The sequence below is a fragment of the Pongo abelii genome, chromosome 1 (assembly GCF_028885655.2).
Source record: "Pongo abelii isolate AG06213 chromosome 1, NHGRI_mPonAbe1-v2.0_pri, whole genome shotgun sequence".
Taxonomy (NCBI): domain Eukaryota; kingdom Metazoa; phylum Chordata; class Mammalia; order Primates; family Hominidae; genus Pongo; species Pongo abelii.
Genome location: NC_071985.2, coordinates 141,123,743 through 141,147,270, shown reverse-complemented (window position 1 = coordinate 141,147,270; position 23,528 = coordinate 141,123,743). Strand labels below are relative to the sequence as shown.

At 42.5% G+C, this 23,528-nt stretch overlaps 1 protein-coding gene across 8 annotated transcripts in view; it reads right to left on the bottom strand.

Annotated features, from left to right (window-relative positions):
* TGFBR3 (transforming growth factor beta receptor 3) overlaps positions 1-23,528 on the bottom strand; it is a 202,647-nt gene that overhangs the window by 162,582 nt on the left and 16,537 nt on the right. For all 8 annotated transcript variants that reach the window (XM_063723499.1, NM_001159786.1, XM_063723498.1 and 5 more), the window contains 1 exon segment: positions 15,563-15,736. In XM_063723499.1, coding sequence (XP_063579569.1) covers positions 15,563-15,650 — 88 coding nt within the window. In that variant the 5' untranslated portion in view covers positions 15,651-15,736.

The following is a 23,528-nucleotide window of genomic DNA, read 5'->3' as shown; positions in this document are numbered from 1 at the left end:
AGTAGCAGTTGGAAAATTCACTTTTTGCTGACCTGGGCCACCTAAACAGAGGACATGAGGAACCTGACTTGTTTTATCTTAAGAAGAAAAAACTATTTAAAGCCCTGATCCTGGCTCCTTTGAATATTTAACACTTAAAACCTGAATTGTTACACAACAAACTAGAGCTCCTTTTCCTCTATTTAAGAAGAGGCCCTTGGGAAGAATTTATTTAGTTAATGAAAGTTAAACAATTGTGTTTCTCTCACAAAACAAAAATAAACAAAACCTCTTGAAGATGCTCTCTGGGCTCTCTAGGTCTGCAAGTGTCCATATGAGCTCCCTCACGGAGAGCCTAGAGCAGTACACTGGCAATTTAGAAAACAATATAGCCACAAGCACTTCTCCAAAAAAGAAAAGCAACTCCCCTCTTGGCTCAACTCCAAAAGGTAATTGAGCCGGGTAAGGTCCAAGCTAATCTCTGTACCGTCTCTCTGCCAACTTTCCCCTGCAGGCATTAGGTTTTTCAGTATGGGCTTTGCAAATAATCTAACAATTAATTAGTGCTTTTGAATTCACCCCATACCATTAATGGAACACTGCCAGACAGCCTTTGATAGGGTATTTCTAGAGCTAATTAAGCTTGGCAAAACAGAGGACACAAACTTCCTGGCACTCACAAGGGCCAGGCTGAGACCTGGCAGGTGACAGACAGTAAAGTTGTCCTTACAGATAATCCTGGGGTGATGAAAATGGCAGGCTGCTTGGATCAGGCTCTCGGAGTCCTCTATAATACGCCAGACCCTACTCTCAAATTATATATCAGGCTTTTTGCATTCGAGCTATTCTTTCATCCTGAAGACATTTTTTTCTTCTGAGTGAAGATTTGATACTTAAAAGTTTGGTATTGCTTCTATCCACACCCCATCCTGTCACCCCCAAAAAGGACTGGTTTAGAAAAAAACAAAAAGTTGTATACTAGGTTTTTTTTTTACTATATCTTAAAATAAATCTCATCTCAAAATGTCCTTCTTCCAATCAAAGAGTCCTTGCATAATCCAAGATTTCTCACTCCCATAACCTCAGTCACGTGGGAAATCTATTTTTTTCACTATCTAATGCCACACAGAATTCCAGACTGCTCCACATGCATGGACAGCAACATAAACACATTTTTGGGAGGGCTAGAAAAAAGCTAGCAGGGGGGCAAAAAGAAAAAATATTGTTACATTCCTCAGGATTTTTCTGGTTCAATTTCAAAAGCAGAATGACCACCACCTGAGGCTTGCGGCGAGCTCCAGAGCTGTACGTAGGTTGTACGCTGCCTCTCCAAAAACAGTGATGAGGCCAGAGAAAGTAAGTCAGAAAAACTTATAAACTACTCAATGGCAATGTAAACAAAAGTTATTTTAAAACACAACTTTTCAGGCACAGAGCTTAAATATTCTCAGTCTTATCCCCACTTATAATAAATATGGTGTCAGGGTGCTTAATAAACATCGATTACAACTTACAGAAATTTTTCCCTTCTAAAAAATGTTAATTTTTTAAAAGCTCTAGCCTGGAGTCTGATTATAAGAATAAAGTAGGGCCGGGCGCGTTGGCTCACACCTGTAATCCCAGCACTTTGGGAGGCTGAGGCGGGCAAATCACCTGAGGTTGGGAGTTCGAGAGCAGCCTGACCAACATGGAGAAACCCCATTCCTACTAAAAATACAAAATTAGCCAGGCATAGTAGTGCATGCCTGTAATCCCAGCTACTCGGGAGGCTGAGGCAGGAGAATCGCTTGAACCCAGTAGGCGGAGGTTGCAGTGAGCCGAGATTGCACCATTGCACTCCAGCCTGGGCAACAAGAGTGAAAGTCTGTCTCAAAAAAAAAAAAAAAAAAAAAAAAAGAATAAAGTAGGAAGTCATTGGGGAAACCTGAGCTAGAAAATTAGAGCCCTTCTAGCAGAAATGAGGTATACCCAACTTTTAACTTTTAGTCCCTAACTCCAGAGCCACCCTTGCTAACCCACCTAAAGTCCCCCTTTTATCCACTCAGCCCATATCACCTCTCATTACCGAAGAGTCCCTTGGCCACGGCTTCCTAGACCAATGTCCTCACCCTCAGTGGCCCAACACGAATCTCCTACCTTGGTCTACTAAGTCACAAGGCAAGAAATGTGACAAGGCAAAAGAGGCACATAAAGGGAAGAAATGGCCGGGGCGGTAAGAATTCCGTCTTTAACAACTGTTAGGATTATGTCAAGGTGTAGCCCCAGCTAATAAAGATGCACCTGGTTTCTGCAGGTGCACCACACTTACAGCCAGAGAGCTAAAGGCATCTGTGGAACTCACTGCCTCAAACCAATTTCCTCTCCAGCACATGGATCCCTCTGACCCAAACAAGTTTACCAAAGGTGTTCAAGGTTGCTGTTGTAAAGGCACGCTAAAATCAAGCTCCCTTTTATGGCGCTAAGAAATTGTCTAGGTGTTTGAGTTTCTGTGTTACAATTTGTGCACTGAGAAAACAGAGGACCTATGCTGTCAAATGTGGTCCTCAGACTAGCGGCATCAGCAACTTATGAGCCTGTTAAAAACTCCAGTGTTTGACCCATCAAGGCCTACTAAAACAGAATCTGCATTTTAACAAGATCCCTGGGTGATTCTCATGCATATAAGAAAGCACTAGCCTAGTATTTGTTTATAACCTCAAACTCCAAAAGCAAAACTTCCTATTCCCTAAACAAGATGGTATATTCCACCTCTGGCAAAACCACTCATCTCTGGCAAAACCACTATGAATATCCTTATTATAAAATATATTTAAAAGTGATTATTTTCTTTATAGAAAAAAATCTGCTGTATCATGCACCTTGCTCACATTTAATACGTAGTTTAACTTATAAAAATAGGTTGACATACAACTCAGAAACATTTACTATGTAAAGCTGGATGCAACTGTATTTCTTCGAAACTGTAATTTACAACACTGTAAGAAGCACTTCTGCAAAAGGTGGTGAGACCCTCAAAACTCATGATCCTGAAAACCAGGCCCCCTGAGAAATGAAAAGAACAAGACTTGGAAATCAGGAGGGTAAGTAAGCAAGGAAAAGAGGGTTTAGGCTATTAAGACGATGATTTTTCAAGGACATTCATTCACAACACAAAGAGATTTTCTTTAGATGGTTTGGGGGGGTTGTTTTGTGTTTTAAGACTCGGCTTTTTCAGTTCTATAGATGTAATTATCTTTAATATTAGGTTATGGCACAGTATTCCACTGATGTGAGAAATACATCTTTATCCACTTTCCTCCTCAAAAAGAATAGGCTGGGGAAAAAATTACAAAAGCATCATTCTGAATTTCCTAAGCATATGACTCCCAAGGGTCCTTCCTTCTAATAAGGAGTCCTGGCACCATTATCTCTTGCCAGTATCTCTATCTCTAAATCCACCTTTGCCCAACAGCCTATTCTCAACCCAGCAGCCAGAGTGGTCCTATTAGGACATCCTTCAGATCATATCATTCCTCTGCTCAAACTCTCCAATGGCTCAGTGTCATTCAGAGTGAGAACCTTATGATGGCCTACAATGCCTTGGGCTATACACACCCGCACCCTCTCCCACCCCTCAGTTAACTCTCTGACTTCCCATTCCAGCAGCCACCTGGCCCACCTGCTATTGCCTGAGCACTGCAAGCAAACTTCCACCACAGGGCCTCTGCACTTGCTTTTCCTGCTGCCTGGAATGCTCTTTCCCCAGATATCCACTTAGCTCACCTCCTCCAAACATTTGCTCAGTGTTCCTAGTGAAGCCCTTCCTAATCACCTTACTTCAAATTGCAATCCCCGCTAACAATCCCCAACCCTTTTGCTTTTCATTCGACGAACCTGCTGAAATATGAACTTTGTTTGTTTCTGGTCTCTCTCCACGAGAGACATGCTTCATGAGGACAAGGATTTTGATCTGTTTTGTTTACTACTATCTCTCCAACACTTGGAATAGTGTCTGAAATACAACAGGTACTCAATAAATCCTGTTAAATCAATCAGTCAACACTTTAGGAAAGTTAACTGTATTAGAAAAAAATGAAAAGGCCGGCGCGGTGGCTCACGCCTGTAATCCCAGCACTTTGGGAGGCCAAGGCAGGCGGATCACGAGGTCAGGAGATTGAGACCATCCTAGCTAACACGGTGAAACCCCGTCTCTACTAAAAATAGAAAAAGTTAGCCGGGCGTGGTGGCGGGCGCCTGTAGTTCCAGCTACTCGGGAGGCTGAGGCAGGAGAATGGCGTGAACCTGGCAGGCAGAGCTTGCAGTGAGCCGAGATCACGTCACCGCACTCCAGCCTGGGCGACAGAGCAAGACTCCATCTCAAAAAAAAAAAAAAAAAGAAAAAGAAAAAAATGAAAAAACTCATTATTTGCACCAACCCCAAAGTCTCTCCCCTTTCTGTGCCTCAGAAGCTAGCAAAGTACCTGAATATTAGGAGGTACTTAAAGTTGACCAGACTACAAGTCTTCATCTAAAACATAGTAGTTATTTAAAAGTTTAAAGAAAAGGCAAAATAAGTGGTTCTGTCCTCTAATTAACTCAAAAGGAAAAGATAAGGGCAGGCAGGAGCTATACAGCATTTTGCTTCACCATGTAGTATTATAACTTTAACTTTCAGCAATTTAACAACATAATTGTCATGCACAGGTGCATCCCACTGGATAAGTTCGTCACAGGAAAATGCTGTAGCAGTGCAGTGGGGTCAATGATGAAAACAACACAGCAGGGAGGCCAGGCGCGGTGGCTCACGCCTGTAATCCTGGCACTTTGGGAGGCTAAGGTGGGCAGATCACTTGAGGCCAGGAGTTTGAGACCAGCCTAGGCAACACAGTGAGATGTTATCTCTATAAAAGATCACAAAATTAGCCAGGTGTGGTGCCACGTGCCTGTAGTCCCACCTACATAGGAGGCTGAGGCAGGAAGATCTCTTGAGCCTGGGAGGTTGAGGCTGCAGTGAGCCAAGACTGCACTACTGCACTCCAGCCTGGGTGACAGAGCAAGACCCTGTCTCAAAAAAAAAAAAAAAAAAAAGAGCAGGGGCTGCCTCCAGAGGCTGAACCTCTGCCCTCCTTTGAGGCCTATGCTACCTGTGTATCCTTGTGGGTGGAGTAGGAGAGTAGGAAGGAAGGGAGGTGTTACTCAGATGGCCCTGGTCAATCTTCTGGACTAGGACGCAGTTACTCAGGCATATGAGGACAAAAGGAAGCAAAACAAAGAACACAGAGCAATTTTATCAAGACTTTTTCCTTTTGCCATATATGGTTCCCCTCATTGCCAACAAACAGAGTAACTTTAAAATAATTTTTTAAATCAACATTTCCCTTTGAAGGTAGTAAAATTTTCCACATTACACTGTAGATTTTTTTAAAGATGTTTAAGAGCTGGCAAGGGAGGGCAGGGGAATAGCTGGGCTTCAGTCCCCAGAGCACCTGCTGCCTACTCCTTGGAAGGAACGTTCCAAAAGCTAAGGCATTTTTCAGCCCTCTAGAATTCCACCTGATTGACAGTGCCCTCTCAGAAAACAAAAATATGACTAGATTGAAATTCAGGATAAATGTTTTTTAGGCCATTCTGGCAGAGATCGTTTTAAAGAAAATGAAAGTCAGTGGCTCCCATGGATGTGGTGCGGGATGGGCCAATCATGTGCCTCGGTGCCGAGCAGGGTCAGTCCTAAAGGAAGGCCTCTTGCTGGCACGCTTCCCGGAACACTTCCCAGAACACTCCCTGCTCCTACATCACTTCCAAAATCAGCGTGCTCAGAGCTCGGAGCTCTATGGGGTGATAAAGATACCCCCAGAGTTGGATTAATTACCGAAGCAAACAAGCTGAGAAAGTCTAATTTCCTATATACACAACCATGTGCAAGGGTAAGCTTTCAGCAATTAAAGAGCTGTGTAGGCACATATAGATAAAGCTGTGTCTTGATGGAAGTGTTGATCACTGTAAAACACACCATCACTGCTGTCCTAAAATAATCCAAATCAATCAGAAATCCAGAAAGCTGGGTGGCAATTATACAGCCTACGATAAGGATGCAAAGCAAAGAGAAACCTGGATTCTCTTGACTTGGCTAACATCAAACCTAGCAATAATCTTACTCATCCTTGGTAAACATCCTCCCCTCCACTATATGCACATTCAGTTGCCCAGCTAGCTATTAGTAAACTCTCCTTGAAAACGATAAAAAGGGCCAGGTGCGGTGGCTCACACCTGTAATCCCAGCACTTTGGGAGGTCAAGGCAGGTGGATTGCTTAGCTCAAGAGTTTGAGACCAGCCTGGAAAACATGGCAAAACCTCGTCTCTACAAAAAATACAAAACTTAGCCAGGTGTGGTGGCATGTGCCTGTAGTTCCAGCTACTCAAGAGGCTGAGGTGGGAGGATCGTTTGAGCCCAGGAGGCCAAGGCTGCAGTGAGCTATTGTGCCACTGCACTCCAGCCTGGACAACAGAGTGAGACCCTGTCTCAGGAAGAAAAAAAAGTAAAAGGCCTTGCATTAGGCTATCCACCCCACCTCCACACACACAGGTCCATACAGGGCAAGGGAATCTTTGAGAAATGAACTCACCTTTCTCTCAACTACTGCCTCAACTCCCGTGTGTGTGTGTGTGTGTGTGTGTGTTGTGTTTGCACACACATGCACGCACATGCTGTTTCTGTAGAAAAATCTAATGGAGAAGGTAGGAGGGGAGGTGCTTTATCACACTTGGCTGTGCACAATATCCTCAAAGGGAATACACTCTAAAATGCAGGCTACCCTATCCACTCTGGGTCTTTTTTTTATTTTTGAGACCTAGTTGCACTCTTGTTGCCCAGGCTGGAGTGCAGTGGTGCCATCTCGGCTCACCGCAACCTCCGCCTCCCAGGTTCAAGTGATTCTCCTGCCTCAGCCTCTCAAGTAGCTGGGATTACAGGTAGCCGCCACCATGCCACTCTCGGTCTTTTAACAGCAGTTATTTGCTCTTTAAAATAAAGTTTGGCACTCTGGTGATAACTGGTATCACATTTGACAATGTTCTTTCCTTGTGTATCAAAAAGCAGAATTAAACACAAAACTGGTTAAAATAACTAGCTAAAGGCCAGGCATGGTGGCTCACACCTGTAATCCTAGCACTTTGGGAGGTCGACATGGGTGGACCACTTGAGCTCAAGAGTTCCAAACCAGCCTGGGCAACATGGCGGAACCCCATCTCTACAGAAAAAAAAACACAAAAATTAGCCAGGCATGGTGGCCTGCACCCGTAGTCCCAGCTACTTGGGGGGCTGTGGAGGGAGAATGGCTTGAACCTGGGAGGTGGAGGCTGCAGTGAGCCATGATCGTGCCACTGCACTCCAGCCCAGGCAACAGAGTGAGACCCTGTCTCAAAAAATAATAATAAAATAAAAATAAGATAAACAAAACAAAAACAAAAACAAAAACAAAAAAAGAAGGAAATCCTGTCATTTGCAACAACACAGATGAACATGGAGGACACTATGCTCAGAGAAATAAGCCAGGCACAGAACAACAAATATCATATATGATCAAACTTATATGCGGAATCTCAAAAAGCCAAACCCATGGCCGGGAGCGGTGGCTCAGGCCTGTAATCCCAGAACTTTTGGAGGCCAAGGTAGGCAGATCACAAGGTCAGGAGTTCGAGACCAGCGTGGCCAATATGGTGAAACCCCATCTCTACTAAAAATACAAAAATTAGCCAGGAGTGGCAGCGCGTGCCTGCAGTCCCAGTCAGGAGGCCAAGGCAGGAGAATCACTCGAACCCGGGAGGCGGAGGTTGCAGTGAGCTGAGATCACGCCACTGCACTCCAGCCTGGGTGACACAGCGAGACTCCATCCCACCGCCCCCGCCCAAAAAAAAAAGTCAAACTCACAGAAACAGTAAAATGGTGGTTACCAGAGGCTGGGGAGTAGGGGTGGAAGGACTGAGGAGATGTTGGTCAAATATACAAAATTTCAATTAGACAGGAGGAATAAGTTCAAGAGATTGACTGTATATCACGGTGACTACAGTTAATAACAAGTTATTATAGTAGCCACTGCCACCACTGAGCCTAAGATGGCCATGACCCCTGCAGAGGTGACCCCCCCCCCACCTACCCCTCTAGGACTCATGCCTTCCTCAAAAATGCCTGGGCCATGGAGCTGGTGCCAGTCATGTCCTTCACCATAGGGGCCAATACTCAGCCCCTACCAAGTACAACATCATGACCAACCAGGTGATGCCCTGAAACCATCTAGTGCTCCTCTAAGGTGGTAGGAACATGCCAACATGCAGAGCCACCTCCAGGACCCCCAGTGCCCAGCTTGGAGCTGCCAAAGAAACTGTGATCACCTCACTTCACAGTGAGGAGGCCCCCTCCCTACAGCCCCCTATAAAAATGTGAAAAAAATAATATATTTTACACATGAAAATTGTTAGAGTATATTTTAAGTGTTCTCACCACAAAAAACGATAAGTATGTGAGGTTATGCATATGTTAAAAAGCTTGATTTACTCACCACAATGTAGACATGTATAAAAACATCATGGTGTACACCATAAATATATACAATTTTTATTTGTCAAGAGGTGCTAAGGGTGCACTATACCAAAAAGACCATAGGATTTGTTGGTGCAGTTTGTCTGCAAAAGCATGTTTAAGTTCTGGTCCAACCAAGACTTGAATTGCCTTTCTAAATCACTTACTTTCTCTAAGCCCCATTATTCTCATTCTAGAAATGAAGAAAATAGTGCCTGCCTACCCCCAGAGGCTGCTGTGAGGATCAAATGAAATACTTGTTATAAAAACATTTTTAAGATTACAAATACAATATGATATTATTAGACTCTACCCAAGCCTGCCAGCTTGTCCCATTCCAGACCAAGTATTAACCAGCTGGTATCTCAGCTTGCTCTCCCATAGACACAAAGAGTTCAGAGCTTTCTTAGCAGGAAAATAGCTCAGACTAAAAGCATCTCGATTTTCCTGTGGACTCTACCTGGAATTCCAGGTACATCCAGTAGAGAGGAAAAGAAATGTGTTTCTCAATAGAAATCTGTGCACAGGTTGCAGGCAAGTTTCCAAAAGGATACATCTGGGTACTGAATTGAGACAGTGGAATGAAGAAGTTAGCCCGTTCCACCAATAGCCCACTGGCATCAACGCCAGCAGCACTGCTCCAGAGCTCACCTCAGCAGCACCCCTCTGACCTGGCACAAGGGGCCAGTGATAACTCCAGCCCTTCCAATAAAACTGATTTCCCTGAATTCTCCATGCGTGCCTCTTTTTCTCATTACTAAAACTCCTGGAAACATAGCCCTGCCTAATGTTGGCAAGCCTCAGAGGCAGCAGCTAATATCTTTTAAAGATGTGTAGAACAGTTTGGAGGTTTTTTTGTTTTTTGTTTTTTGTTTTTTTTTGCCTTTTCAAGTTTTTATTTTTATCCATTTTTTGTATTAAAAAGAAAAGCACAATTATCACAAATTACAAAGGAGAAAAGCAGAACTAGAATAATAAATGAATCACTTCAGCCTGGAAAGCAGATATTTTCAATAATACTAATGTTATAACACAAGTATAGATGAGTTTTTAAAGCAAAACTTAGACTTAAGCCCATAGTATCAAGCACTTATTTTTTAAACTTCCCACTTTTCTTACATTAGGTAGATTACAGGATCTAAGAGGCCAATAAATAACCTAAGATAATTTCTTTTTTTTCTTTTTTGTTTTTAACCCCAATAAATCTCTTGTATTTATTCTCTTTTTTTATTTTTTAACTCAAGTAAATCACCTAAGCTAATTTCTAATCAGGAGGCATTATGGTCCTTACACAGCTCGTGTTCACGAAGAGCACAGTCCACCCTCCACCCTCAACAGTGCTATATGATAACGAAGGAACAAGGGAGGGGAGGGAAAGCACGAGTTTTTTGTTTTTTGAGGCGGAGTTTGGCTCTGTCGCCCAGGCTGGAGTGCAGTGGCGCGATCTCGGCTCGCTGCAAGCTCCGCCTCCCAGGTTCACGCCATTCTTCTGCCTCAGCCTCACCAGTAGCTGGGACTACAGGCGCCCGCCACCACGCGCAGCTAATTTTGTTTTTGTACTTTTAGTAGAGACAGGGTTTCACCGTGTTAGCCAGGATGGTCTGGATCTCCTGACCTCGTAATCTGCCCGCCTCGGCCTCCCAGAGTGCTGGGATTACAGGTGTGAGTCACCGCGTCCAGCGGAAAGCATGAGTTTTGTCAGAACAACACTAACACCTGGATATGGATATCCCCCGACCCACCCGGCCCCGACCTCCTTCATTCACTCTCTACCATAGGCAGAGAAGGAAAGAAAGGTTTTCACTGAAGGCCCAGACAAACCCATGAAGCTGGAACAAGCAGGCTCCTATTATTCTAACTTGGGCTCAATTTACGTGCTCCCTTGTGCTCTGCCCCTCTTCTGGCCACATAACCAAAAGGAGGCTTTTGACAACCTTCGCCCCTCTGCTGCCAGACCCCCACACCTTCCCACCGATTTACAGCTTTAAGGCCACTTTGGTTAAGTCAGAATACAAATAAAGAAGGCCCACTACTTGAGGGTGCTTCTGCTCTGATGACCTATGTCTGTCTCTTCTGAGGCCAAAGGGGTTTAATCTGGTTCCAGGATGTCACACTGGTAGCTACTCACCTGGTATTTAATCAATCAAGAAGAGGTTTATTCATCCCACACACAGGGTCTCCTCCCTAGAGAAGGATCTAGTGGTTGATGGGCTGGATTCTAGAGCCAAACTGCCAGGTTCAAGTCTCAACTCTGCCACTTATTAGTTCCAGGACTTTGTACAAATTATTAACCAAACTGAGTCTCAATTTTCTTGTTTGTAAAATGGAGGTGATGATAATAATAATACCCATCTCATAGAGTTGTCTTAAATAAATTAGCTGGCAGAGATCAAGCCCTTGATAAATGACAGCCTGTGAGCCAAGCACTGCTGGGTCTGAAGCTAATGAGGCTACATACTCAGCCTCACTGTTTGAGGCCACCGTTTGAATTCCAAGATTAAACAGTGCATGCCTTTGGCTCCAAGGGATGGAAGAAGAGAGCATCCAAACCGCAGAATAAAATCCACAAGCCTCATTATGATATTTAAGATCTTTCATAATCTACTCCATCCTTCTTTCCAAATAGACCTCCTGCTACATTTCCACACCAGCTCTCCAGGTCATCCATTTATTTAAAAAATAAAAATAAAAAAATAAGCACCTAAATGCCACATCCGTGCTAGGCCAGGTTTTCCCACCTGGTCAACTCAGTGCCTTCTTCTTCCTAGATTCTGCCCAGTCTTCAAGACAGAGCTCAAGATCTAGAGCTTCCACAAAGCCGTCCCTGGCTACGCTGACCCACAGGGCTTCCCCTCGTGACCCCTCTGAGGTCTTTGGGTTTTACTTGGCTTTCACTATACATTCATTATTTGGTTATATGGTTATATTTTATAAGCCTAACTAAAGTACGAGCAACTCAAAAGAAGGGATGAATATGGCTGGGCACAGTGGCTCACGCCTTTAATCCCAGTGCTTTGAGAGGCTGAGGTGGGAGGATCACTTGAGGTCAGGAGTTCAAGGTCAACCTGGACAACACAGCAAGATCCCATCTTTCCAAAAATAAAAAAAATAGGGTGGGAATGAATCTTACATTTCTTTGCATGTATATCCCTAAGTGACTATTACTGTGCTTTGTACTTAGCAGGGATCAGTGAATAAATGATTTAATGTTTCAGGAGGACATAAATGGCTCAAAACAAACCTATTACCATTCTTTCCAAACAAACGCCCTTCAAATCAATCCTCCCTCACAGTATAGAGGCCTAAAGGCTCAATCTCCAGACCTGGACTAAGTAGGTTTATAGTTCCACCTGCCATTTATTAGCTGTGTGACCTTAAGAAAGTTATTTGACCTCTTTGTGCTTCCATTTCCTCACTTATACACTATGGATTATCAAAGTATCTAAACTTCTTAGAGTATTTATGAGGATGAAATGAGATAATACATGTAAAGAACTTTGGGGCCTGACACACGGTAATTATTTGAAATATTCATCATTGCTATAACTACCCAGATGAGCTAAATTCAGCTCATCCAGAACGCCCAAAAAACCATTTTGTAAAGTATGCTGGGCCTACAGAGAAAAATATCAGACATTAGCATATAAAAAAATTTTTTTGCAGCCAGGCGCAGTGGCTCACGCCTGTAATCCCAGCACTTTGGGAGGCCGAGGCGGGCAGATTGCCTGAGCTCAGGAGTTCACGACCAGCCTGGGCAACACGATGAAACCTCATCTCTACTAAAATACAAAAAACCAGCTGGGCGTGGCGGCGTGCGCCTGTAGTCCCAGCTACTCGGGAGGTTGAGGCAGGAGAATTGCTTGAACCCAGGAGATGGAGGTTACAGTGAGCCAAGATTGTGCCACTGCACTATTGCCTGGGCGAGTGAGACTCTGTCTCAAAAAAAAAAAAAAAAATTTTCCCTCTTCTTCATTCATTTGATCTATTATGTTGTGCAAAAGGGAAACAACCAACAAACTTCTACACCAAAAAGGTATCCATACCTCTGTGCTATTTATCAGTTGCCTATGCTATTATAAAATCTGTAATTCATCCAGGGGTGGTGGCTCACACCTGTAATCCCAGCATTTTCTGAGGCTGAAGGGGGTGGATCACTTGAGGTCAGGAGTTCGAGACCAGCCTGGCCAACATGACAAAACCCCATCTCTACTAAAAATACAAAAATCAGCTGGATGTGGTGGTGCATGCCTGTAATCCCAGCTACTCAGGAGGCTGAGGCAGGAGAATCGCTTGAACCAGGAGGCAGAGGTTGCAGTGAGCTGAGATGGTACCACTGCACTGCAGCCTGGGTGACACACAGAGCAAGACTCTGTATCAAAAAAAAAAAAAAAAAAAAAAAAAAATCTGTAACTCTACTGTCCCTTCCACCTCAGCAAAGCTTTGAGTGTGTATTCAACTCAAATATATATATACTTGTGTGTATATTTTCCCAAAGGCTTCAAATAGGAAAGTAAGATCTGAAGCAAAACTGATTCACTATCAAATTCATCAAGGCTGGACAGGGCCATTGAACCCACTCCTTTCCCATAAAGTGCCTTCTTCAGTTGTGTTTTTCAGTCTGACCCAGGCATCAATGAAGGCAGAAAGCCCAGCCTCAAACCCACAAGGTGAGACTAGACATCTTGTCATCAAAACAGCATATTTTCCATCAAGCCGCTTCTCTCCCTCTTTCTCTCTCTCTCTTTTTTTGGGAGGTGGGGGTGGGGGGGCGCATTTCTACTACTTTTCAATGAGATTTTAAGTCAATTCCATTTTAATACACAGGCTAAAAGGCAAACAGCACTTCAATAATGAGACAAAATGAAACTGCTGATAGACAAAAATAGAGAATGGGCAGTTCAAATTCATAAACTGGCATTCAAAAAACAACAACAAAAAAGGCCTAGCAACTTTCTTTCAAGATATTTACAGCCAGGGGAGGTGGCTCACCCCTGTAATCCCAGTACTTTGGGAGGCTGAGGCCAGGAGATCAAGACCAGCCTGGCTAACATGGTGAAACCTCATCTCTACTAAAAATACAAAAAATTAGCCAGGCATGGTGGCACACGCCTGTTGTCCCAGCTACTCGGAAGGCTGAGGCAGGAGAATTGCTTGAACCCAGGAGACAGAGGTTGCAGTGAGCCGAGATCACGCCAGTGCACTCCAGCTTGGGCGACAGAGGGAGACTCCATCTCAAAAAAAAAAAAAGATACTTGCAATGAGAGGAACATTCTACTTTCCAATGCATAAACCAGTTTCTGCCAGCTGACTCTCACTTAGTCTACGTCTGCACACAACCCCAGATCTGAGTCTATTGGAGTCTTAAGGGAGATCTGGTTTCTTCAGTATAACACAGAGGTGAAGAGCATAGATGTAAAATCTGAATGTAAAATCTGGCTTTTCCACTTTCCAGCTACATGACACTACCTAATCTCTCCATATCTCATTTCATCATCTATAAAATGCCAAATTAATTCTACCTCCAAGTTGTGATTAAGCGAGCTCATTAAATAAGAATATCCGTATTCATTTTTATATTCTTTAATTGTTTAGCCCAGTGCCTGGATATAGTGCCCACTCAATAGATGATCATTACTATCACTCTCATCTGTGTGTGCAATTCAATAGCAAAAACCAAGCAGCTAATCACTTTTGGAGTCAATGCTTTTCTTGTTGAGACCTGCCAGTTTCCAGAACTGGTCCAACAAATTAGTTTTATGTAGCTCATTACAGAATAGACACAATGGAAATTATAATAAAATAGAGCAAATTAAGCTTCCAAATTTACTGAGTAACCCCTCACAGTAAGCACACTAAGATGGTGGTGTGGGAGATCCGATACTCTTAGTTAAGCAACAATGTTCCAAGTCATTTGCATCTTTTCATCTCCAATCTCATTTGGCCTCCAGGAAGCTCAGTGTATTTCTCTACTTTTTAAAAAGTTAGTAATCCCAGCATTTTGGGAGGCCAAGGTAGGCGGATCACCTGAGGTCAGGAGTTCGAGACCAGCGTGGCCAAAATGGTGAAACCCTGTCTCTATTAAAAATACAAATATTATCCGCATGTAGTGGCAGGCATCTGCAGTCCCAGCTACTTGGGAGGCTGAGGCACGAGAATTGCTTGAACCCAAGAGGAAGAGGTTGCAGTGAGCCGAGATCAGGCCACTGCTCTCCAGCCTGGGTGACAGAGCAAGACTCTGTCTCAAAAAAATAAAAAAAAAAAGTTACATATTGAAATATGTGAAATAGGCAAAACTAAATACCTCCCAAGCAGCCTATGTCAAGAGTGTCACCTCAGTCTAGAAGATCTATTTATTTGCTAATAAAGAAAAGGACAAAAATGCTTTCTTGAAATCCTTATTCAGGGACAAAAATGTAAATACAGGTCAGGCGCAGTGGCACATACCTGTAATACCAGCATGCTAGAAGGCCAAGAAGAGAGGATCACTTGAGCTCAGGAGTTTGAAACCAGCCTGAGCAACATAGGAGACCCTATCTCTACAAAAAATAAAACATTAGCTGGGCATGGTGGCACACGCCTGTAGTCCCAACTAGTTAGGAGGCTGAGGTGGGAGGATCGCTTAAGCCCAGGAGGTAGAGCCTACAGTAAGCCATGATTATGCCTCTGCACTCCAGCCTGGGTAACAGAGTGAAACTTCATCTCAAAATATATATATAAACAATCTATGCATGTAACAAAATTAAGTGGGATTATTCATTAGCGTATTTGTTCTCTACCTTCCTCCACCAAGGTTAGTTAGGTACCTGCGTCACTAACGTGACAATGCCAGCACCAGCCTAGTAAAATATAGCACAGACCAATGTATTACGTATCTACATAGTAGTCAAATATTTTATTTCCCTAAAGAACATGAATATTCAAGTTCTGCATGAACATCACATGGCCTAAATTCTTCTCAACTAAAGAGACTGGGACAAAATATATCCAAAAATATATAACAAACATGCAATTTATATTATGCAACTTACCTGCAGTGGCTAAACAGGAGCTCATCAGGGCAAAGATGGCAATCACATAATGGGAAGTCATTTTTATTTCTCCAACACTGTGTCTCATCCAGTCACTTCAGCCTGCTCAGAGCACAGACAATCTTTGCAAATCAGAAGTAGTCTTAAAGTCCCTCCTTGCAATTTTCAAACTGCCTGTAAAACAAATTTCAATAAGGAAACTTAATGAAGAAACTTCATAAACAAACAGACACTAAAGTTAAACGGAGAATTTCTGAAAAGCATAATATAAGAAATTTATCTTAAAAGATGCCAAATAGCACTCAAGCAAACTAGACTGAGGGCAGTGCCTACCTAATAAAGATTTTTATAGCAAATACTTTTGCAAATGACATATTTGTTATTGGCTTTTTTTTTTTTTGAGATAAAGTCTCTCTCTGTCGCCAAGCTGGAGTGCAGTGGCGCGGTCTTGGCTCACTGCAACCTCCGCCTCCTGGGTTCAAGCAATTCTCCTGCCTCAGCCTCCCAAGTAGCTGGAATTACAGACATGCGCCACTACGCCTGGCTAATTTTTGTATTTTTAGTAGAGATGGGGTTTCACCATGTTGGCCAGGCTGGTCTTGAACTACTGACCTCGTGATCTGCCCGCCTCGGCCTCCCAAAGTGCTGGGATTACAGGCGTAAGCCACCGCGCCCGGCCCTGTTTTTGACATTTTAAATCTGGTTTTATAGAGAATTTTCAGAACTACAGAAGAAAATCAAGGTGCACCTGAAATATAACATCACCAGTTAAGTTGTGGTACCAAAGTAATCAATGACACTTGATACATGTAACCCTAGTGCCAGCAAGAAAACAAAACCAGCTCTGATTAGAGACTCAATCTAATGTTATAATAACAGGGTTATCACAAGGATCAAATTAAGTTGTGCTGGGAATCAATCTGAAAAAAATAAAGAAACATAAAAAGGCAACGTTCTTATTTCAACTGTTTGCCAACATTTTAACAGGAAAAAAGTCTTCCCTGTCTCTCAGCCCATCTGAGACTATCTGGTTACTGGACTCGAGGATCTAGAAGGTTCTTTCTAATCTTTTCCTATCCAGAGTCTTGAATGAGAGTTTTGTGGTGGTTTGCCTAACTTGAATATTCCTCACATGGCCCTAACGGTTACTGATTTAGACACTCCAAAGTATATTTCTCCAGCCCTCTATCACTGAGCCTGGCACAACTCACAGAAGTTCAATTAACAAACATGTACTGAGCATTTACTATGCTCCAGGCATGGTTCCTTCTCATCAAGAATAAAAGTTATGGGTAAAAGTGCAAAGACCCTCCCTGATCTAAGACCTGGAAAAGGCAGAATGGTGGAGTTTCCAGGAGCCATCTCACACACCTGGGGGTTGTGGCCTTGTTATCCTCACTCAGGAAATATCACCCAACAGGAGCTGCCCATAGCTACCTTCAGAGACAAAGCCAATGTGGGCGCTTGTAGATACAGTACAAAAAAAATTATTTTAAATGAGTTTTTAATTAAATGGTCTTAATTTATTGCATCAAGTGTCAAAGAGAAAGATACTTAAAATGGCTCTTTGCAATGGTAACATTGCCTATGAGAACAGGGGAAACAGGGTGACTGCAGGACAGGGGTGGGAGGGAGCAGAAGCCTTTTCACTGAATTCCCTTCTGGGTTTTGTATTAATACCATGTGCAAGTATTACCTATCCAGAAATAATAACAGTAAAGTTCCAATTTCAAAAAGAATTTCTTAGATATGTCTTAAAACCAAATTATTATATAGGCAGGAGGCACTATGGTTCAATCTTGATATACGATAGTGATTAAAATCCTAGTATGAATAGCATATGGATTATGATAAAGATTAAAAATCTGCCTGGGTGTGAATCCACTCTGCCCCTTACCAAATGGTAATGTTAGGCAGCTTACTCTTCATGAATGAACATATCCTGTGGTAGGAAATGTATGGTAAGCTGTTGTGAGGATTCAGTTAGTTAATATACATACACAATGCTTAGAACAGTCCCTAGCACATAACAACCAACCAAATAAATGTTAGCTATAATTACTGTACTGTATCACTACTTGTCCATTCTCTTTGAGGTATTTATACCAATAAAGTGGAGAAATTAAGGTATAGCTATTTATGTAATTCTTAGCTACTGTAAATCCAGTTCAGTCTTTTGTTTACTGAAAAATAAACATTACAACAGACAAAAGGAGATAAGCTAAAGAGTGGACTCACTAAAAGAACAAAATTACCAGTCAAGTTGAGGCATAAGTCATCAATGACACAACGGTCTTGTCTCAAAAGCTGACTAAATTATAGAGATAATTTGGGAGCCATTAAACTGACTTATTATTCCTCAAAGTCCAACATTTCTGTCACCATAATTCCACATCAACTCTGATCATATGGAAATCTTCTCTGTTAACTTAAAAATTCAACCACCACAAAGAGTATCCGTCTCTATTTTTTTCCCTTCAAAATATTAGATTCCCTAAATTAGTGAATTGGTTCACAAGAACTATAGTGCCTCCTGCCTATATAATAATTTTGATAAGGAAAAACCTCTCTGAAAGAATATGCTATTTCAGCAAATGTTAAAGACAACTTTTATAAAGCAAATCTCTGTAAGGAGATCTCAGAAGAAGATGACTTCCCAGAGGATTTTATGAAGCACATAAACTGTAAGCGGCACGAGGCTTGTGGGAATATTTAATGAGCTTGCATCACCCTGCCCACAGCTGCAGTGGGTCTGAGGGTCTGTGCTGCGTTAATCCAGGGGCTTAAACCAGGTCTGAACAAACCTGTGGAAAAGAAAGGCAAATGGTTCCATTAAAAATATAGGCTGCAAATTGCTGACAAGAATATTGGGCAATTATTAAAATGCAGCAATTACAGATATAATAGAGCCAAGCTAAACAGTTTGATGCCCAAAGGCAAACCACAGCAAGTTTACACCGGATCTTAAAACATCTCTGAGGAAGTCCTGGACAAGTTGAAACTACACACTGCTGTTTGTAACAAAAAGGGAGCTTTTCTTCTTTTAGCTTAAAAGTCTCTCCATAATGTAACTTGTTCAAAAAGAAAATAAACTGCAGAAGGTTTTTGTCTAATCTCCCCAGTGTGGTGAAAGGCTCCCAAGGCAGAGGAGAAGCAAAAGGGAAGTGTGTCATTCTCATTCAGCTGAACTCCAGTTTTGGCCACAACTTGTACACCTCAGTGCCTTAACACCTGACTTAGGAATCAGTTCCCTGGAATGCTGGATGGACTGAAGGCTTCCGAAAAGTTGTAGCTTTGATAAAACTAACGAAATACAAACTCCTTTTTCTTCTGTAAGGTTCTACCACACTGACTGCAAACATCGGGGACTCCCAATCCTGACTTTTTGACCTCAAAGAATCTCTGGACTTTATGAACTAAATGCTTTCTTTAGAAATATGGGTTCTGGCTGGGCGCAGTGGCTCATGCCTGTAATCCCAGCACTTTGGGAGGCCAAACTGGGCAGATCACCTGAGGTCAGGAGTTCAAGACCAGCCTGGCCAACCTGGCGAAACTCCAGCTCAACTAAATATACAAAAGTTAGCCAGGCATGGTGGTAAGTGCCTGTAATCCCAGCTAATTGGGAGGCTGAGGCAGGAGAATCACTTGAACCCAGGAGACGGAGACTGCAATGAGCTGAGATCGTGCCACTGCACTCCAGCCTGGGCAACAGAGTGAGACTCCATCTCAAAAAAAAAAAAAAAAAAAAGAAAGAAACATAGGTTCTGTCTATGGAGTAGCCATTCCTTTATTCCTTTACTTTCTTAATAAACTTGCTTTCACTTAAAAAAAAAAAAAATAGAAATACCTAATGTAAATGATGAGTTAATGGGTTCAGCAAACCAACATGGCACATGTATACCTAATGTATACCTATGTAACAAACCTGCACTTGTGCACATGTACCCTAGAACTTAAAGTATTTTAACAAAAAAGTAGAAATATAAATAAGGTACTCTGAGATCATGAAAGAGCAATTTGGAATAATAGTCATTTTGCCCACATTTCAAAGCAACATGTTCCATTTAAAAGGTAGGTGAACTTTGATGAACTGATGAACACTTAGTATTCATCAAGGAACACAAGAAAATTCTGAGAACTTAATGGGTTTAAAAAAAAAAAGCAAATAAATGTGCTGCTAATTCTGCTAATTTCAGAGATCCCTGGGTTTATTTCTGAGTCCATTAAACTGAGCATACTGCCCCACATGCCCTCATGACCCAACAGAGTGCACAGGTAAAGACCAAGATTAGCTGAAAAAATCCCATCCAAATGAGTGCTTAAAACCATCATGTTCTAAACCAATATTCAAAAGGATCTGGTTGGGTACAATATTCCCTAAGGTGAGGAGAGAAATCTTGCTCTATCTAAGAGAAAAACTGTGGCAAAATGGATGTCTGGCAATAGGCTAAGAACCAGTAAGAAAAAATTAGTAGCTTCCCCTTAGATGGCTAACATGGCCTGGCTACGTCCATGAGTTGATTCAGAATCAGAACTAAACTAATCCCCATCTTCAGTTAGATTTGGCACAAAGAGAGAAAAAGTCCTAGATTTGGATAAGAAATATTTGGAATCACATCCAAGCACAATTGATATTCAATAAATATTACTACTATATGCCAGGCACTGTTCAAGATGCCAGGGATATAGCAATGAAAAAAGACGCCAAAAATCCTGCCCTCAGGGAGCTTATATCCTAGTAAAAATTTCATTTACTACTTCACACAAGACATTTAATTTCCTGAGTTTCTCCTTTCAACAAATCTTTATTGCTTACTCTGCTAAGCAGTGGCCAAAGAGACATGTTTTTTGCCCTTGTGGGCTTAAAAGCTGGTGAGATAAACAGACAATAATCACAAATGTAATTACACAAACGTAATTACGTAATGATATAATCAGAACTCTAAAGGAAAAGTATATGCAACCTGAGGATAAGCGAAGATTTAAAAAGTCAGGTGACGAATGACACTGCAGGCAGAGGAAGCATTACAGGAGGGAGGAGAGCTGCAGAGCTGAAAGGGAAAGAGAAGAGGAATAAGTTCAAGGAGGGGTTTAAACAGGGAATAGCGTGATCAGATGGGATTACTAAAGATTTCCCTCACACTGTATAGAGAACAGACTGAAGGGAGGCCAGAGTGCCTGGACAATCAGTTGAGATTCTCACAGCATGTCAGACAAGAAAGGATGGAGGTTTAGATCAGAATGGAGCCTCAGTTTCCTCCTTTGTAAAGAATGTAACAGACGAAACTTAGCTACATCACAGGGTTGTTGCAAGAATCAAATGAGATTGTGCATGTACAGTATTAAAACTATCATTTATCATTAGCAAGCTGTTTCTACCAAAGAGATTTATTATCCTGAGGTGTCAGATTAATTAGTCCTAACATTCTGTGGCTGCCAGTGGCAGGAAAAGAAAGGAGGAAGATTACTCTGGAACCGCCTGTACTGGTAGGCACGGGGGAAGCAGTACGCACAGAGGGTACGAGGAGAGCAGAGAAGCCTGACTCCACTCTGCCTGTTCTGTGCCGGCTGCCTTCAGAGGCGAGGTGGGCTGTCCCTCCAGAGCAGGCCCACCCTCATTCCTGGTTGGGAGCATGATCAACAAATCTGGCCCCAGCAGCCTTGGTTTCCTTGGGGTTGAACTTCAGTCTGTCCTTAAAAGCCCTTCCATCTATCCCAAGCACAACACACCTCACTCCCAAGCAAAATACAGGAAAAAGGGAGGGTGGGTGTTGACAAATTTCACAAAGTTGGAAAAGACCATGTTTTATTCAAACTCACAAACTAGGATGGCTTTTTCACCCACCCTTGCAATAATCTAAGAACCACCTTTTCACATTTAAGATTTTTGCATCCAAAGGTTTCTGTAGCTTTTCATTTATAAGGATGTCTACTTTTAAGCTAGAATTAATAAGGAACTGTATTTGGGGGTTCAAAACCTGGCTTACCCAGCTGTGTTACATTGGACAAGTCATTTAGCCCCTACCACGCCCTCATCTGTAAAATGGTAGCAATATTTTGATTATAATATATGAGACAGAATATAGGCATGGTACCTAAAACAATACCTGGCCCACACAGTCTATTTTATTTTATTCTTTCTTTTTTGAGATGGAGTCTCACTCTGCCGCCGAGGCTGGAGTGCAGTGGCACGATGTCAGCTCACTGCAACCTCTGCCTTTGGGTTCAAGCAATTCTCTTGTCTCAGCCTCCCAAATAGCTAGGATTACAGGCATGTGCCACCACGCCTGGCTAATTTTTGTATTTTTAGTAGAGACAGGGTTTCGCCATGTTGGCCCGGCTGGTCTCAAACTCCTGACCTCAGGTGATCAACCCACCTCAGCCTCACAATGTGCTGGGATTACAGGTGTGAGCCACTGTGCTCGGCCCCACACTGTCTATTTTAAATAAATAATAGTCATTGGTATTTTTATAGTTAAAATACACCTAGACTTTCAAAAAGAAAATAAGCAAACGACTAGTAGCAAGGCAACAGAAATAGTTGTTTATAGCAAATTTTGTATTATTTTTGAAATTAGACTTTATCATCTAGAATTTCAAAAATTCCCTCCATCACAAAAAAATAATGATTCCAAATTCCATACAAAGTATGGGTTCTAAAGATACTCATAATGTAGCAAAACTGTCCAAATGGTGGTGAAGCCATTGCCTCAACATTTCTGGTGTAAGTTACAGGGATCTGGCTGCAGAGCCCTTCTCGATTCTATTTGATGATTCCCAATTAGCTGCAGGGGTTTAGCTGGGGGCTGTGGAACTCGGTCTGGCACTGCCACCACACCAACCAAGCTACCTAGAATGAGGAATCAGCTGTCATCAAAAAGGTTTAAATCATAAAGCTGTAATTATTCGAGCAAAATTCAGCATATCAGAATATTCTCAGGACAACAGTCATCCTCCCTCAGGCCCTAGCAAGCACCTGGCTTTTGATAGCCTGGACAACATAGTGAAACGCTGTCTCTACAAAAAATTTAAAAGTGCACCGGGTGTGGTGGTTTAGAGCCCAGGCACGTGAAACACTAAGAATTAAAGCTCTTCAATGGTTGCCCACTGCTGTCCAGATAAACAGCAAAATTTCACATGGCCACCAACCACCGTCTAGTTAGTCCAAGCTCATCTTCTGCACACTCCAGCCACACTAGTGTCAATTCAGTCCCACAAAAGGGCCAAGTCCTCACCTTCCAAAAGTGATGTTCACTATATCGGAACTCAACATCCCTCCATGGTCCCTAGGATGGTCACTTTCTAACATCTTCAGGTCTCAGCATAAGCCTTACTTCTTGAAGAAAGCCTCCTCTGATTCCCTTGGACCAACTTAAACTTGGACACCTAGAACGCAGTACAACCCTTCAGGTTGTAATTATTATGTAATTATTTCCTTCCAAGTATGGCTTTCCCACTGTCCTAATTCCAGCAAGGCGGATCACAGTCTACCTACACTTGGCTGACAGTGGGCATCTAATGAAGGTACCACAGTGGAGTACAGGTATAAATACTACAATAAAAATAGTACAGGCCGGGAGTGGTAGCTCACACCTGTAATCCCAGCACTTTGGTAGGCCAAGGTGGGCAGATACTTGAGGTCAGGAGTTCCAGACCAACCTGGCCAACATGGTGAAATCACATCTCTGCAAGAAATACAGAATTAGCCAGGTGTAGTGGCACATGCCTGTAATCTCAGCTACTCGGGAGGCTAAGGCAGGAGAACCGCTTGAACTCGGCAGGCAGAGGTTACAGTGAGCTGAGATCACGCCACTGCATTCCAGCCTGGGCAACACAGCGAGACTCCATCTCAAAAAAAAGAAAAAAGAAAAAATAGTACAGCAGGATGTTAAGTTTTTAGAACATTTCTCGATAACAAATAAGAGTTGTATAAGAACCTCAGGCATCCTCAAAGGAAAAGGAGGCA